Here is a 17,591-nt window from a genome sequence, read left to right as displayed (position 1 = left end):
CAACTTACTTAATTACATTATATTAAATCTTCTTCTTCTTTTACTTCCTTCTCTCCTTCTCCTTCTCCTTCTCCTTCTCCTACTCCTACTCCTTGTCCTTCTCCCTCCCCTTTCACAAATAGACTACACCACTCATTATCAAATCGTCCCTCTTGTGCCCAGTTATCCAAGTGCTGCCAAGACCAAACATTTCAATCCATTTCTCCATTTCTCTCATATTACTACTTACTGTACAGTGGTTATATGGATAAGTCGTGTAAAACACTAATTAACCCACATTTAGTTGGGATATCGAAATACATAGATTCAATTGATTTATTCTGTTTGTTTTGATATTGCTTTTAAAACCCTATTTTGAATCAATTCTAGAAAATACTTTTAGGAATTGTTATAAGAAATATTATTTTTAATATTTTTTTATAATGAATATATTAAAAAAGAATAATATTTGAATTAATCAAAATGAAAGAAGTTAATTTATTATTATTTAATTTATTATTGATATTCTTAAATATTAAATCTATATTATTGTTTATTATATTATTATTATTTTGTATATCTGAATATTAAGAAATAACTAAAAATCAATAAATCGAAGTATATATTTTATATTGTATTAATATGAAATTTAAAGAAATTCAATCTTTTTTTTTAAAAAAAAAGTAAATCTGATATACAAACAGATTTATTATATTATTAAAATATGAGCAACTTTTTAGAAACATTTTGATCAATCTCTTATTTTGATTATTAATTAAATTGATTAATTTATTCAATTTATAAGTAAATCAAAAACAAATAGGTATATATTATATTAGAAAATTGCTTTTATATTATCTTAAAAAGGAATAGGGGAGTTCATTATTTGATTTGCTTTATATAGAATAAAATATAAATATTATATTGCTTTTCGAAAATCTTTTATATTAAAAAATAATCAACAAATCCGATTACAATTTATATTAGATTATATTCATTAAATTGAAAAACAATGGAATATTATTTTATAATCAAATAAAATATAGATAATTATAGAATCATATAAAAAGATATATGTTATATATCAAAAGAATAAAGCTCTTAATTTTATATATATATTAGAAAGAGAGTATAAAAAAATCAAATAAATATTTTAAAACTGTTTTTCAAGTAAATCAGATAAAGAACCAGGTATATTTTGGGAAAAGAATTAGGGTTCTATTAATACTAAATTTTATCAAATATATATAATACTTATTATATATGATTAAATAAGATTGAACTTGGATTATATATTTATACAAAATAATATATCAGATTATTCTATAGAAACTATTATTCAAGCTTTTCTTGAAAAAAGGATTGAAAAAATGAATTAGTCTTTCTTTTCTCCTGATCTTAATCCTATTGAAAATATATGGAATTAAATGAAAGAATAAATATAAAATTATTATTCTATTAATAAAATGAATTATAATATACTTAAAAAAATTATAAAAAAGGGTTGGAAAACAATATTAAAAGATTATTTAATAAAATTGCTTAAAATTATAAAAGAATATTACAAAATAATAATTACAATAAATAAAATATATATAAGATTTTAATATAATTTAATATATTCAGATATTTCTTTATAATATTTTGATATATTAAAATTCATTATATTAATTTTCAAAGAATATAATATTTTAATTGGTTAAAGCCCTTGTATATAGGGAAAAGCATGGCCGCTTTTTGGTGTGTTTTATAATACTTACCCTTACAACCATCGTACAAGTGTTTGGCTGAGCTCTGGGAACCAATGATGATCGACACCACATCTTCTCATTCGTCCTTCTCCGTAAATTAATGTTGGCATTGATCCAATGATATTGTGTGCGTACCTGCATCGTCTAGATGAGATCTAAACTCTATGTGGCATTAGTCGACGGATAAAGTTGAGCAAAAGGTGATAAAGTTCTCAAATGATTCTCAAATGATTCTCCAATAATTCTCAAAATGGAAAAGGTTAGATCATTTTCCCTCCTGGTAAAAAATCCTTTCCCACTTCTTTCCTCTCGTAGAATTTCACGATGCAGACCTGGGTGCATACCTAGGTAGTCTCGTAGTGTAATAAAGTTACATGGTCCTGGCTTGGTCATGATCCACTTTCACGATATAAGATCCTCATTATAATCTCTCTCCTGCTCTGCTTCCACTTCTTTCTTCACTTACTTACCTCATTCACTCCAAATACACCTCATCTCACATTCTCCTTTTCACCTTTTCCATCGCAATAATACCCCCCATACCCGACTTTTGGTCACTTACATTCGTTTCTTGTAAACAAATCCAATCTCGAATACCTAATCAACCCAACCCAACCACAATACAATACAATCAACAACTTAGTTAATAATATCAATCTAAATCTTTCAAGATGCAATTCTCCACCGTCGCCATGATCTCTGCTCTCGCAGTCTCCGCCTCTGCCTACGGAAACTCCAGTATCGCTGCTGTCTGGGTTACTGATGTTGTTACTTCCTTCGTCACCGTTTGCCCAGCTGCAACCAGTTTCTCCTTCAATGGTGTAACTTACACTGCCACTGAGGTACTATTTCCCCGTCCGAAACATGAATACATGGTAGTTGTGCGCGGCCAATTCACAAGAAGCAAGCCACGCGCTCTACCAGTTCTTCGTTTCAAGAGAGTTACCATATCACAAAATACTAATGCGCTTCACAGAGTGAGACCGTCACCATCACCAACTGCCCATGTACAATCTCCAAGCCAGTTTACACCACCTCTTCCGTCATCTGCAACACCTGGTATGTAGTCCCATTACACCAAAATGAAAATCTTCACCATTCTAACATCTTCTAGCACTGCTGCCCCAACTGCTCCAGCTAGCTCTGCTGCCATCAGCTCTGCCCCAGCCTGGGGTAACAACACTGCACCAGCAGCAACCGGTGGCGTTACCTCCAGCAAGGGATCCGTCGGTACCACCTCTGCCCCAGCAGCCGGATCCAGCCCATCTGCTTCCACCACTGCCCCAATCGTTGTCTCCAACAACGGAAACCGCGCCATCGCACTCTCTGGTGCCAGCCTTGCTGGTCTCCTCGGTGTTGCTGCTTACATCTTGTAAGATCTCCATTTGAAAGAATGAAGAATCTCCACTTTGCATTTATTCCCTCGCATAGTCCCTGGATGTGGAGATAGACCTAGTATCTCCCAACGGATAAACAATCTATAATTCATAACTGCGCGCCGAATCCTTTGCAATAACTGGAAGATATCGCCATCTGGAAATGAAAGGAAAGGAGATTTTTAGTGGAGTGGGAATGGAAATGGGTACAAAATAATTCATATGGATTGAGTTATGCCAATCACATAACGATGGTGTTTTGTTTTTTGTAACTTAGCATTTGAGGATTGGCTTGGAAGGGATGGGATGGAAGGTACTTTTTAATTTTAAATTCATGACTACAATTTTCTCGCTCGAAATGAGATACCTACATACTATTTAAACTACCTTTCTCATCTTGTTTGTGTAATGGAATGTGGTTGCTGATATGTGACGAGGAGAGGAGAGGAGAGGAAGGCGGAGGGGATGTTATTCTATAAGAATATGAGGTTACATCGAATAAAATATTTTTGCAGTTCTAGACGAGGCAAGAAGAGATGAGAGAGCAATCAATCAATCAACCAACCACTTCCTTATATCTAATACCCATCCCTCATCCCTCATACCTATAATATAACATGGTATACGCAGCACATCGCATCACACATTGTTCTATATCATTCCATTCCTTTCCATTCCCATTCAATTCAATTCATCCCCCTTACTTAACATAAAATAAAATAAATATCAAATATGAGAATGAAATTGAAATTTAATATCCAGAAATCTGGAATGTTGTTCCTTGATTGTGGTTATTGATATAGATACTAATAGATATGTATGAATGGGTATGAATAGAAGGGCATTTATGTGTATATGTGTATATGTGTATATGTGTATATGTGTATATGTGTATATGTGTATATGTGTATATGTGTATATGTGTATATGTGTATATGTGTATACTATATGATATATATCCTATACTCTAAGTCTCTCTCTGATTCAGAAAGTAAGGGATCTTGTATGTATTTATTATGATTATGATTATGATTACTGAAGGGGGATGAGAGGTGGGAAAGGGGTTGAGTTTTGAAAAGAAGATGTGGATGGATAGATAGATGAATATAATAGGTGGATAGATGGATGGATGGATAGATGGATGAATGGAGAGATGAATAGAGAGATAAATAAATAGATGGATATAACAGATTAGTGGACTCATAACATAGATAATGAAAAGTATAAGAATTATAAAAGGGATGAGACAGATAAGCAGTAATTGGTTGATATTGATATAAGTATGAATATGAATGCAAACATGAATATAGAATCAAATATTAGAAATCTATATAAACCTAATCCAATCTAATCCTATCCAATCCACCAACATACTGAACCAAAATTACCAGCCAATCAAAATAGCTATCGAGACACGGACGAAACGGAAAGAACCTCGAGTACCTACCTAGTGGAAGCAGACAAGCAATAACTCTCATTCCACTCCCCGGGTTCTCTGTTCAGAAGCATTTACTCTACAGCAACCCAAACCAAAGCATTTTTCTCGTCAAAATCACCTCATCATCTCACACATCAATATATGCATACAAAACACATCTTTAATAAGTATTTATCATTAATCTCCTATTTCCTTTGATTCCCCTTCTCCAGGTATTCGACCGTATCCCTCGAATTCAAGCCAGAAGCTCAAACCAGAGCTAGAACCCAAGCCCACCGCACAACTTATATGATACTCACTACGCGCTGTGTAACAAGAAGCTGCAAGGTACGTTCCGTATTTATATTGGTATCGTGACGTAGCGCATCTTCCTTGACCTAACGAAAATGATGTGCGCTGAAGGAAAACTCAAATGGCAGCAATGAATATCCCCCCAAAAAAGAGTCGTTCTCTCTAATGAACTGAGCACCTTCTAATACATTGAAAACTCGCAAAAGAGAATACAAGAATAAAAAACAAAGACAAAACTTGTCGCCGTGATCCCTCCCCCAACACTCCATATAATAGCTCATGCCCGAGTAGGCGAAAATACAGCCTCGAATCTGATTCTTTCGGTGAAAGGATTCGTCAGAAAGAAGTGAAATAAAGCTCATGGTCCACACTTGCCAAAGGCTCCTCTTCCTTGTGCATCTTGATGTTAAGGATCAAGGAAGGCGAATTGACAAATCCGATTCTTGGATGACTATAGAAGTCAAACATGCTGACCTAACGCTGCGAAACAACTATACGAAGATTATGCTCATAAGTACAGACTGCAGGTCCATCGATTTTTAATGTTGTATCCGTCCCTCCTATGAAACTTCCGTTTCGAGAGCAGTAGTGAGGTCAGCCTTCAATTCTGCTTCAAACTCGGCATTAAATTCAGCCTCAAAATCAGCATCCATAATGTTCTCAACGCCAGTCTCTTCCTCAGCTGCCGGTGTCTCCTTGAAACTTTCTTGTGATTGATTTGTCTCGTCGTCCTCATCACTTTCATCGTCCAAAACAATCGTCTCAATATGCTTTGGTGGTTGCATCCATGCTTTGGGCTGTGTTCCAAGTGCCGCTCTCAAGGCATTTTGGGTTGCCTTTGAATAATTCAACGGCGTATGATCTCGAGTCTTCTTAGTAGGTGGTGGTAACGAAGCCCATCTGGATTCCGTACTTTGTTGAGCATTTTTATCATCAACAGGAAGAGAGGGTAGTGACTGACGACGGGCAGAATCAACCCAAATGATTGGATTCTTTTCTGTTCTGTTGGACATATTCATCGTATGGTCCAAAGGCTGAGGACGTTGAAATTCCGGCGGGGCGGGGAAAGGAGCACCGAAAGGACCAAGTTGTTCAAAGTTCCATGATGAAACAGCTGTATCGTCATTAAGATATTGCCGATTTAGCTCATGGACCTTGGCTTTGCATTTAGAGCATCTTTCGCGTCTTTTCCAAACTTTTTTTGTCAGATAGAATTCCTTCTGGACATGATTACAGGGTTGACCATGTTCCTTGCTGAAATTCCTGCACACCCACGATCGATCGTGTTGAGGGTTTGCTCTGAGTTGTGTGAGAAGACCCATCGCTCTGGTTTGCAAGGCTTCTTGAGCGGTGGCATTATCTTGAAGCTCAGTGAGCATGTTTTTTAAAGCGTTCTCTCTCTGGGAGGCTTGTTGTCTTTCGTTGATGATCTTTTGTTTCAATTCCTCAACTTCCATATTTCGTGCTGTTATTAATATTAGCAAATTTTCAATAATCGGTAAATGATTGGTGAACTTACAGGGAAAAACGATGTTAAAAGCGTTTCTGAGATCAGCGTCCATCCTAATCTTGTTTTCAAACTTTTCCATAAGTTCTCTAAGCTGAGGTGGAATGGAGCTCCTATCTAAACTTTGTGGCATGGGCTTCTGGGCAGTGGTATCGGAGCTTGTTGGCCTAGGTGGTAGAAAAAGTCTTGTACCTTGCTCTATAGCTTGTTGTGGAGCTTGAGTTGAGTCTCGTGAGCCAGATGTAGCTTGCTGATTGAACGAACGTCGAAATGGCGTAAAACCAAGGTTTTGTGGAGGAAATGCAGTAAATGGCTTTCTCTGAGTATGCGGTTGATTTGGGGGAACTTGATGACCATAGCTATCCGATGCAACTCGCATTGATGATAGTTGCGGGCTTCGTGCGTAGGTGGGTCCTAATGGAACGCCAGTAACTCCACAAGGTCGCTGCTGAACTATTTGGGGAGATTCTGGAATAGAGAGTATATGAGTTGCCGAAGGGTTTTGAACATTTTCTTGTCCAGTGACACTTGTGATTGTGATTGGTTGCGAAACGTGACTGTGATTGCTAGCACAGTAAGCCGAATTGGTGGCCTGTACCGTTTGAATATCGGTGGCCTGGCCATTGGGAGATGTGGGGCCGTCCTTGTCCGAGGAAATTTGCAATCCAGATGAAGATCCTTGCGAGAGAAGTGATTCTTGTCCAATTGCTTGCCGACATACTTCACTTGTAGCCTTAGGGGCATTTAATGGTGACGCTGATTCTGTCGTCTTTCGGATGGGCATGGCCTGTTGAGAAAAAGCGGACAGGGACTCGGTGATTGGACTGGCAACTTCTTGAGTAGCTGAATCAAAACATGAAGACTTAGGAGTTGAGTCTGAATTGAATTTTCTCCTCTTGGGCACTGGTGGTTCGACATAATCGTCGGGACATTTTGGGCCGCTATTGTAGAGATCATCGATATTTCCAGTTTCGTTCCAAAGAGAATACTCGTCCAATGAGTTATCCTGGAGGTTACTCTCTTCCATAGAGAAGGAGCCCCATAACGAATAATAATCTTGGAGGCCAAGGGGGTTCTGGTCATTGTACTGCTCAAAGGAAGGAGGTGTAAGTCCAATGAGGTTGTTTTGAGAGGGAACATGAGAATTTTCAGGAGCATAATTACCTCCGATTCTACCAAAGCTATTCTGAACCACATCCATTTCAGATGTGTTCTCCATCTTGAGATATCTTGAGGTCTCTTCGATGTAATCCTTCTAATAATTGCCTTGAGTCACAACAATATATTCCACCACAAAATGACGATCGCTTGAACAGAAATGCTTCTGACACTGTGCCTCTGAACGATGATCGCAAGCAATCTCAATGAACAGATTTTGAAGACAAAACTTTGTCGATAACGGCTCGTGACAAGAGCTCGTGTTGAATCCAAGGACCCAGTTGCTTAGTTTGTACAAATGTATGTTTGGCTTGGTAGCCTAGAGATTTCAACCTCACAACTTCAAAGTTTACTCAGCTATACTTCTTCTTAAGGCAGGCAAAGGGCATTTGATGAATTCCAGCTTTGTAAAGTTTGAAGTTGTATAATCAGGAAAGCTTTTGGGAGATTATTTGTGGGAAATATCTTTCATATATGAATGTATGAAAGTGAACATGATTGCTAGGTGAGAAGCTGACTTTCAACTTCAAAAAGTTCTGGTGAAAACATCACGTGAGACTGGCTTTTAATTAGCTCGAGCTTTTTTTTACTTGGTGACTTTTTTGCATGTAAGCTGGTAAGCTCAGGACAAGCTCAGACAAGGCTATTACAGCTGCAAGGCTAATAGGTAATCACAAAATGGTATTTTCTCGGAATAATTAGTTCCGATCAACTTCATGTAGAAGGCGGTCAATTAGTATCCAGCAGAAGGAGCTCCTAACCGTCACTGTCAATATCATGGTTTAATACCTTTCGAACTTTATATATATATTTCTCTACAACCCACTCTACCGGGAAGGTGCAATTGCCGATTCATAACCACCATTCACACTTCTTGCCTTTCTTGGTCATTTTCTGTCATTTCATTCAAGTTTTATTGGGAAGGAATAGACAATGTCCGTTATTCTGTGTACTGGTAAGTAACCTTAACGTTTTTTTCCCTCAACAGCCTACTACAATCTTCAGATGAATTGGTTTCTTTACCATCACTGGGCGTGAAGTTTATTTTTCACTTCATTCTTTGCGTCGTCTCTTCTTTCTTTCATGGTCATGATCCATTGCAGACCTCAAATGGCATATCAACCCGTTCTCGTTCACGGACAAGGAGACCCTGTTAACATTCTTTGCGTTCTTGTTACAGCTGGCTACGACCACACAATCAGGTACGAATTACTCCTAGTTTTATGTGTGATTTACAACGACATGGGTCATTGATGTTATACAATTCTTAGGTTTTGGGAGGCCCTCTCTGGTATCTGTTCTCGAACAATTCAACACCCCGATTCTCAAGTCAATCGATTATGTATATCCCCAGATAAGCGTTTCTTAGCTGCGGCTGGCCACCATACCGTCAAGCTTTATGATATCAAGTCAACCAATCCAAATCCGCTTCTCACATTCGAGGGACATACAGGAAATATTACAGGCGTCGCATTCCATTGCGAAGGAAAATGGATGGTTACAAGCTCTGAGGATGGCACAGTTAAGATCTGGGAGACTCGGAGTGGTACCGTCCAAAGAAGTTATAGTCATGGCTGCCCAGTTAATGATGTAGTAATTCATCCCAACCAAGGAGAAATCATTAGTTGTGATCGCGGGGGTAGTGTTCGTATTTGGGATCTTGCAGAAAATAACTGTTCCCATCAACTCATTCCAGAGGAAGATGTACCTGTTTCCAGCGTCACTGTCGCAACTGATGGATCAACCTTGTGTGCTGGTACTAACTCGGTAAGAGCATGCGCGAGAGATGCATCAGACTTGTATTAACTCCTTTCAGGGCAGTGTCTACGTTTGGCAGCTCCTTCAATTCCGCGAAAAAACTCAGCTTATGCCGATTACTCACTTCAAAGCTCACAACCAGTACATCACTAGAGTTCTTCTCTCTCCAGATGTTAAGAAACTCGCAACATGTAGCGCCGACCATACGGCCAAGATTTGGGAGGTAGACTTTACTGCTCTAGCTCCTAATCCAAACCAGCCTCAAACAGAAGCAAGAGCATTCAATCTTGAATCAACATTGACAGGTCATCAAAGATGGGTCTGGGATTGCGCTTTTAGTGCCGATTCGGCTTATCTTGTTACTGCCTGTTCAGATCACTATGCTCGTCTTTGGGAGCTGCATAGTCAGTCAGTAATCAGACAATACAATGGTCATCATCGCGGTACATCTACATTACTTCAAACATTCCCCATAGTGCCCCTTCTGACCTGATATCTACTATAGGACTCGTTTGCGTTGCTTTGAATGATTATTCCGAAGCTCGTTGAAACTTATATCCGCTCGCGTGCATTGATTTAGGCGTTCCACTTTCAACCGGTTGCGGAGTTATAGGATTATACACGTTGCATATCCTGGAAGATTTTATTGGGTCGTCTCTACTGACTATTTAGTCTATTCACCTGGTGGCATTTATATGCATGGCTTTGGCGTATGTAGGTATGGGCTAGGTTAGCATGGCGTTGTGACACAATAGTGGTGATTCACATGGCGTTGTACATATCATGGACGGATGGCTAACGTTCAATCATAAGTCAGCAAGCGATGGCGATTTTATCAAATCTTATTAATATTTGCAAAGCGAGCATTGTTCCTTCTCTCAGTGATCACAACCTAGTTTATCATCAATCACCAAGATTCTCCAAAGCAATCTTCGCAAGCTCCAACACGTCATGTCCCAGTCCCTCGTTTATCAACTCCGCAGTTCTCCTCCCCTCATTTATCTTGACCCGCTCATGACACCCACCACCCTTCCGTATCTTCGCCCTCTCAATCGACGTAGTTTTCTTCATTCATACCATAATTTCATACTTATAACAACTATATATACAGCTACTTTCATTACATTTGGACGCCAATTCGCTGGTAATGATTTGTACATGATATTCGCTAAATCGTTTGAAAACAACGAGACCGACCTCAAGAGGTGAACTGAACTTTAGTATTTGATTTTTCCCTTGGGTAATGTCGAAATAGAGAGGACGACTTCTCCGTGAGCATGGAATTGTCAAATATCAGATGCTGTTCTTATACAAATGGAGTTGGCGGAGAGGAAAGTTGGGAAGCGAAGAAGAGAGGGAGAAGAATTTTGACAAGCGGGATGTGGCTGAGTTGATTGGCTCGAAATGGATTTTAAAGCTACTGTCTGTGAAGCCAAGAGATCTTTAAAAGTTTATCTTAGGTTTATGGCGGATAATATCAAGAAGGGGAGCTAGAGGGAGGGAAGAAGGAGGTTTGTGGAGGCGAGATTGTGGGGGTGGATATCAAATGTGAAGTAATATGACTGTGAGTTGGCGAGCTATATGTGTACATCATGACAAGATGTAGCTACTATTTTGTCTATACTTCATCACTCAGGACGTTATATATCTTAAATCGAGCCAAGTCAACATATAATAGTGAAAAGTTTCCAATCATACCGAAAGTTTGATAGAATATATACGGCATCTGCTTCGTGTATGAAGAGACATTGAATATCAGACCAGAAATATGTAGATAGTAGTATCAACCGAAGCCAAGATCGACAGATGACTATAGACTTGACCAGACGTGAATCAACATAATCATCTCATTGGAATCAGGATTCACTCGTATTTAACATGTTTTGACCAATCATTTTTTAATGCAAAGTTTTGTTGCATGTCTTCAAGAATTAAGTTTTGATACTGACTATTCTCTCGTATCCAAAGTTCAGACTATGAGCAATCAATGGAAGAGATCAAGGTGCGGACGTTGACACCCCTAGCTGATATCACGTGAAAGTCACGCTTTAACGCGAAAGGCCGAAAAATCAATACTGCGAAGTAATAAATGCTATTTCTAAGCTAGGAGCAGAACGAAAATACCATCAAAAATTTTCTGATCAATCAATCAATTCTAAGCAAAGTAATGTCGTAGTAGGAGAAATATTCTGTGTAGATCCTGTTGCCTTCAACTTCACGATTTCTGTCACCCTCCAACCACAACTGCCATTAAATTGCAAAATGGCGTCACAAAATAATGCCTCACATGCAGAAGTATGGGATGATTCCACGCTTGTAGACTCGTGGAATGAAGCTCTACAAGAATATGAGGTAAAGAATCTAAACGCGATTATGTGGACTTTGCTAATATCAAAATAGAAGTATCACAGTATCTATGCCCGAGGGGATAACGTTGAGGATGTGTTGAACGCGTTCGAGAACCAAAGTAATGGATTGCAAGTTCGTCTTCTCCTGACCGTAATCACATTGCTAACCTTTCGTAGGGAAGGGGGGATGAATGAGGATAATGGAATAGTTGTTGAAGAACCGCTGGAAGAAAATGTTGACATGCAAAGCGAGTTTGAGCAAATCGACGACCACACCCAGACAGCAAACGAACCAAAGGTACGCATTGAAAATGGTCTACCAATATACACCTTGACTGATTCTTATGCATCTTTAGGTTGGTGACAAATCCGCATCAAAAGCGACGAAATCTGGTTCTTCATCTTCAAAAGCTGCAATACTACCACCACAGTTAATTGGTCAAGGTAAGACGTGCAAGCGTTTTTATGCTATACGTGAGATCCAAGCTGACGTGGAATTCTCTCACAGTTCACGATGAAAATCTTAAGAATTTATTGATGTCCTGGTACTATGCCGGCTACTATACTGGATTGTATGAAGGCCAACAGCAAAAGTAAGAACCAAGTCAGGGTACATAATGAATATAAGGCATAGGACGAATCCTTTTTGAGGGAACTATTATCACTACTGCGACTATCTGTGACACGGATAGTTTGAACCATCTGATCTTATTTAAGCCGGATCATGAAGACATTGGGATGAAGTCCGAGCTGTGCCATGTTGTGCCGTTGTGGGAGGTATCATATCCATCAAAAACATATGAGGGATGATCTCATGTTAGCTTGTACTTTATGGAAGACCCAATGTTACAGCAGGTATAGGAGACATGTATTATATGGTTTCATGATTGATAACGGGTACCTTACATCATTGCGCCTTGACCTAAGTTTCTTTACTACCCTCACGATTACATCCCCAAAGGAGTTCATGATTATGCTTATGATTAGATGTGGAACTAGGGGACTTCATGAGCCCTTGTTACTGGCTTAAGGATATTGTCGATAATGGGTACTTCGAATTGACAATTTCTGTGGGAATGATTGCCACGTCCATTTTATATAGAGTTATACGGAAGACAGACATTACTAAACGTGGGCATACGTTGAAACGGTCACTTTCATCTTACCTCCCAGCATATCCAACCTCAAAAAACTTCAGTAACGAGAATTCCATCAATTCATAATCTTTTCCTGCTCTTCCATCAATTATCAGATAAAATTTCTCCTTCTTTTCATCTCCAAATCTAACGTTCGAGACATTAGCCCTTTCAAGGATCTCAACATTAAAGTTTACTTATATCCAGTCTCCCGTCGTCCCATTATGATAGTTGAGACGAATCTGGCACGCGCCACAGGAGGTGCCAAAACAGTAACTGTTAGGGCTGGACCGGGGTAAAAAGTTCTTATGGGGCAAAGATTGGAGTTCGATATAGGCTATACTATAGCCTGTGCATCCAATCTTCAGTGACCTTTGGCGTTAAAATACAGGGATAAAAGATCTCTGATTATCTTGTGTCTGGGCTTGGCACGACGACAAGGGTTTTCATCACATCTTCATCCAAACCTCGTTTCTAAAACGTTGGATCTTTGGCTTGCAACCTTGAATTATGTCTTTTACTAGTGCTTTTCTCTCTATTATGGCAGTTCAATTGAATTAGATCCGGACGAGTAGGTCTCCGAGTGGTACGATAAATCCTGGAGGCTTTTCTCCTCCGTTCATTGAGTCGTTTCGACCAAGGATATTCGAAGCAAGTGCTTTTCATTTTGTCTTCAAGTCCTGGTATTGCAATTCTTATGGTTGAATTTATACCAAGACTTTCCCCAAGACCTGATGCATTGTTTTTCGACATTCTATCATTCATAAACTTGTGAAAACTTTCATTCTCCTTCTCTACTTTGTCTATTAATTACTATCACGAGCAGGCCCTCGACAACTGGCTACTTTACTACTTAAGTCAACTCACAATCATTCCACAAGCCAAGACAACTTTGATAGTTTAATTCTTCTCCGCAGCGCGGCTTACATATCATTCCTTCATATTCATCTTATATCATACGGCATTCAGTCCTTATATCCTAATATATTCATCATGAGATCCTCAGTTATCGCGGCATTGTGTGCAGCACAGCTGGTATTGGCCAGTAATCTTCAACATGACTTGGCTGGGCGGGGAATAATTACGCCGAAACTCGCTGAGAGATCATCAGAGCTCGTTGTCAACAAGAAAGAGATCACTATTGTACAAGCTAAGAGTGAGGACATCATTATTATCTGGACCAACGATGGCAATGGGGCTGCAACTAAAACAGTGACCGAGACGAAAACTGTTGCTCAAGTAGCTGGTGCGACAGCAGCAGCAGCACAGGCAACCCATACCGTTGTAGTGGGAGGCCCCGCTGGAAAGGTCTATACACCTGAGACGGTCAACGCTGCTATAGGGGATATGATCGTTTTCAATTTCGAAATGGCAAATCACACTCTCACACAGTCAGCTTTCACAACACCTTGTGAAAAGCTGGCTACCGGTGGAATGGATACTGGTTTCGTACCAAATATTAATAATACCATCAGTCCACCCCCGGCAATGGCTATGCAAGTCATGGTTGATACTCCTCAATGTTAGTGTACTCCAGATGTCATTAAATTACGAACAATACTAATACAAATGCAGGGTTCTACTGTCGTCAAGCTGGTCACTGTGGTTCAGGAATGGTTTTCAGTATCAATCCCACTGCCGACAAAACTCAAGCACAGTTCAAAGCAATGGCTGTTGCACAAAATGGTACTGGAACCCAGAGTGCCATCCAAGGAGGGTCCTCTGCTGGCGGAGCCAGTAATGGAACTTCTTCAAGTGCTGTTGCTTCAGCTGCCGCTGCAGTTTCTACTGCGACAGTTGCCTCTGGGACTGGGACAGTTGGTGCTGATGGAACATGCTCATGTAGCTGTCTTTGTGGACAAGCTGCGTTCCCGAATGCTGCCGTACAGGGAGTTGGAATGTTTGGTGGAGTCTCTGGTTAGTATTTTCTTGTCTGATTATTCATATTCCCCGCTTGAATCTAATATTTATACAGGTGCTATGTCCATGTCTTTACTAGAAAAATAAGTGAATGAATGGGAGATGAAAGCGTCACCTCTTCTTTTTCTTTTTCTTCTTGGTACAGGTTGACCACACACACAACGTTAGAATGGGGAAAACATGAGTTTTCTGTTTACGATATGATGGAAATAGCAGTCGCCCATAAGAGGCTTGACGCTTGGGATAGGAATGTGGGAGAACTTCATGTATATGACTGGATCGTATGTTGGATTGGAGTTTTTAGACGTGTGTAAGATGAAGGAAGGATGGATTGCCCAGAGATGTCTTAATAATATTTCTCTTTTTATAATGTTCTACTACAAATCAATGAATAACACACATTTTATCACCAGCATTATCTACATCATCAATAGACATAAGATGTTTTTACTGAGCTCTCTGACCATCATTTCATCAACAGAAAAGGGTTCATATCAAATTTCAAATTTCACGTGCACATCTTCAGTCTCAAATCACCCCCCCACTCACTTATTAAACTCTAAGGTTAACTCAAATTTTCAAATCTGGGTCCTTTTGAGGTTGATGTTCATGCGAGGTACTTCATTCTACGATTTCTATGTATCTTATCATCTTGTTCTCAAGTACGTATAGCACAATAGGTATTCAAAACAGAGCAATCAAAACCACCCATTACATCAAAAAACCATCAATCCAAAATATCCCCCTCCATTAGTTCCACCATCACAGCCTATAAATACAAGCCAACCTCGGGTACCTGACACTAAAGCACCTAAAGCCCAACTCTAAAATTAGCGTTGCATGTCCCCCAAATTCCAATCCTTCCCCGCCAAGCAGGGCCAAGCCCCACTAAACCCCATTCAGCAGATTCATATCAGAACAGGAGGAATCTCTGGCGACCTTCATTTCTTTTACGAATTGGAGCTTTGAAACATTTACAACTTTCCTTTCCACATATCGTACATAGATATCTTTCCTAAGAAAGAAACTGATTCTTTAGATTTTCTTTGCGTATTGTCGCTGTCCTCTCTTTTATTTATCGATCTATTCATCGTGAAGGTTACATACACATTCTTTTAGTTATTGAATTCTCTCGTTATAAATCTACCGTCCCAATTACAATTACATTTTCAAACGTCAAATCAATACAATACAATACTTGCGAAAGATTCCAAAACCCAACCTCATCTCCATTCCATACCAATTTAACCACCCCCTCCCTCAACGCCAACCGCAAAAATGCAAACTCCAACTCTCCTCACCATCTCTCTCCTCTTCCTCTCCAACGCGCTCTCCGTAACCGCCACTCCTCCCGCATGTCTCCTCGCAGCCATCAACGTTCAATCCGATCCCTCCAATCTCAAGGCTCTTTGCGGAACATTGGAACATGCTGTTGCGGGCAACATCACGGATAAATGTTCGGGGGATAATTACAAGGAGGCCGTGAGCTCTTACCAAGCCACATGTTTTGAGGGCGCGGGAGTTAACATTAGTAAGTCTTCTATTATTCGATTTTGGGAGTTATGTTATACAAGGAAGGGAAGGACGGGAGAGATTAGCGAACAGCAAGTTCCGTAGGCCCAGCTTGGGGTTCTTGTCAATAGCATGAGATGAGAAGCGATATAATCAAGAGAGAAATAACAAGTGCAACACACTAACCAAACCCAACAGCCATCACATCCTCCTCCGCCTCCGCCACAGGCACAAACACAGCATCCGTCTCTGGCTCTAGCTCCGGCTCCACAAGCGCAACAGCAACCGGAAGCGGAGCAAAAGCTACCGGAACCGCTTCCGCAACTGGATCGAGTGGATCGAGCGCTAGCGCAACAGGAAGCACGACTGGTGCAAGCGCAGCTACGGCGACGGGTGGCGCGGGAGTTTTGGTTGTTCCGGGATTCTTGGGAGTTGTGGGATTCGTTGGCGCGGTTTTGTTGTAGGGAGCAGAGAAGTTTGATTGTATTGGGGGGGGCTAAAGTCGACGTGGAGGGGAAATCGTAGCCAGGTGCTAGATGGGGTAGAAGAGGATGGTTTAGAGGAGGTGATGCGGTTTGAGAGGTGGGAGAAGTGAATTTGTGCATATTTCAGAGATACCAGGATAGTTTCTTTACGATTGTAGTTAGTGGAGCGAAGTTTGAGATGGCATAGATAGTTCATTAAATCGAAAATGTTCAATTGTGTTTTGTTTTGTTTTGTTGTTTTGATTCATATATCTCCTTTCTGGGTATCATGTGTCATATCATATCATATCATATTTTCACCATTACAGAAATCTAAAAAGCTGACACACTTTCCACATTCCACCCCCCCTCGAGAGACTCCTCCATTTCAATATCGTTTCATCATCTCCTAAAGATTTTTTCCTATTTCTATCCTATTTCCTTCTGGATTGAAGAGTAAGTAAGCATAATGGGAGTTATAAAGAGTTGATATACATGTCTATGTATGTATATGAACACACATCTGCTCTCAAATTTCCAAGTCCCGAGAATTAGAGTTCTTCATGTTGTGAGTGGAGTATTGGGTACTGACTGAGTACTTTGTACAGGGTATAGGGTATAGGGTATAGGGTATAGGGTATCGATATTGACATCGAGTTTGAAATTTGTTGTGTGTGGTTTGTGGGTGTTTATGGGTATGAGTAAATATGGGTAAGTATGGGTTAGATATGTTACTGTAATTGAACTCTGGAACTCTGGAACTTGGGACTCGAGGGATTTTGCTTATAGGCGAGGAGTTAGAGAGTCCAGAGAAGTTAGAGAAATTTGAGAGGGGCAGGAGGATAATTTGTTTGTTTGCTCGTTTATTTGCTTGGTTGCTTTCTTTGTTGGCTTTTTGTGTGGTCAGGAAAAGGGGAGAGGAGGTGTTTTCGCTTACAGTCTTTGTTGTGTTG

General features: G+C 39.8%; 6 protein-coding genes across 6 annotated transcripts; 5 read left to right on the top strand and 1 right to left on the bottom strand.

Moving 5' to 3' along the window:
* Window positions 1-2,401: 2,401 nt before the first annotated feature.
* On the top strand, window positions 2,402-3,106 carry EAE97_009283 (uncharacterized protein; the record flags this gene model as incomplete). Its single annotated transcript, XM_038879798.1, has 3 exons — window positions 2,402-2,572; window positions 2,707-2,789; window positions 2,845-3,106. 3 exons carry the CDS (start codon window positions 2,402-2,404, stop codon window positions 3,104-3,106), a joined length of 516 nt encoding a protein of 171 aa, XP_038729354.1.
* Window positions 3,107-5,395: 2,289 nt separating this feature from the next.
* EAE97_009282 (uncharacterized protein) lies at window positions 5,396-7,561 on the bottom strand (the record flags this gene model as incomplete). Its single annotated transcript, XM_038879797.1, has 2 exons — window positions 5,396-6,300; window positions 6,355-7,561. 2 exons carry the CDS (start codon window positions 7,559-7,561, stop codon window positions 5,396-5,398), a joined length of 2,112 nt encoding a protein of 703 aa, XP_038729353.1.
* A 1,049-nt stretch (window positions 7,562-8,610) lies between these two features.
* EAE97_009281 (uncharacterized protein) lies at window positions 8,611-9,807 on the top strand (the record flags this gene model as incomplete). Its single annotated transcript, XM_038879796.1, has 4 exons — window positions 8,611-8,702; window positions 8,772-9,267; window positions 9,317-9,701; window positions 9,764-9,807. The coding sequence occupies 4 exons, from the start codon at window positions 8,611-8,613 to the stop codon at window positions 9,805-9,807; spliced, it is 1,017 nt and encodes a 338-aa protein (XP_038729352.1).
* Window positions 9,808-11,248: 1,441 nt separating this feature from the next.
* Window positions 11,249-12,725, top strand: EAE97_009280 (uncharacterized protein). The gene is made up of 4 exons (XM_038879795.1): window positions 11,249-11,610; window positions 11,659-11,904; window positions 11,963-12,050; window positions 12,115-12,725. Exons 1-4 carry the CDS (start codon window positions 11,521-11,523, stop codon window positions 12,201-12,203), a joined length of 513 nt encoding a protein of 170 aa, XP_038729351.1. The 5' UTR covers window positions 11,249-11,520; the 3' UTR covers window positions 12,204-12,725.
* A 1,010-nt stretch (window positions 12,726-13,735) lies between these two features.
* EAE97_009279 (uncharacterized protein) lies at window positions 13,736-14,749 on the top strand (the record flags this gene model as incomplete). Its single annotated transcript, XM_038879794.1, has 3 exons — window positions 13,736-14,264; window positions 14,318-14,659; window positions 14,718-14,749. 3 exons carry the CDS (start codon window positions 13,736-13,738, stop codon window positions 14,747-14,749), a joined length of 903 nt encoding a protein of 300 aa, XP_038729350.1.
* An 885-nt stretch (window positions 14,750-15,634) lies between these two features.
* EAE97_009278 (uncharacterized protein) lies at window positions 15,635-16,883 on the top strand. Its single transcript, XM_038879793.1, has 2 exons — window positions 15,635-16,193; window positions 16,373-16,883. Exons 1-2 carry the CDS (start codon window positions 15,941-15,943, stop codon window positions 16,636-16,638), a joined length of 519 nt encoding a protein of 172 aa, XP_038729349.1. The 5' UTR covers window positions 15,635-15,940; the 3' UTR covers window positions 16,639-16,883.
* Window positions 16,884-17,591: the final 708 nt, after the last annotated feature.

This window comes from Botrytis byssoidea (assembly GCF_014898295.1).
Source record: "Botrytis byssoidea strain MUCL 94 chromosome Unknown BBYS_021, whole genome shotgun sequence".
Lineage (NCBI taxonomy): Eukaryota > Fungi > Ascomycota > Leotiomycetes > Helotiales > Sclerotiniaceae > Botrytis > Botrytis byssoidea.
The sequence above is the reverse complement of the archived record's forward strand: the minus strand, read 5'-3'. Positions and strand labels throughout refer to the sequence as shown.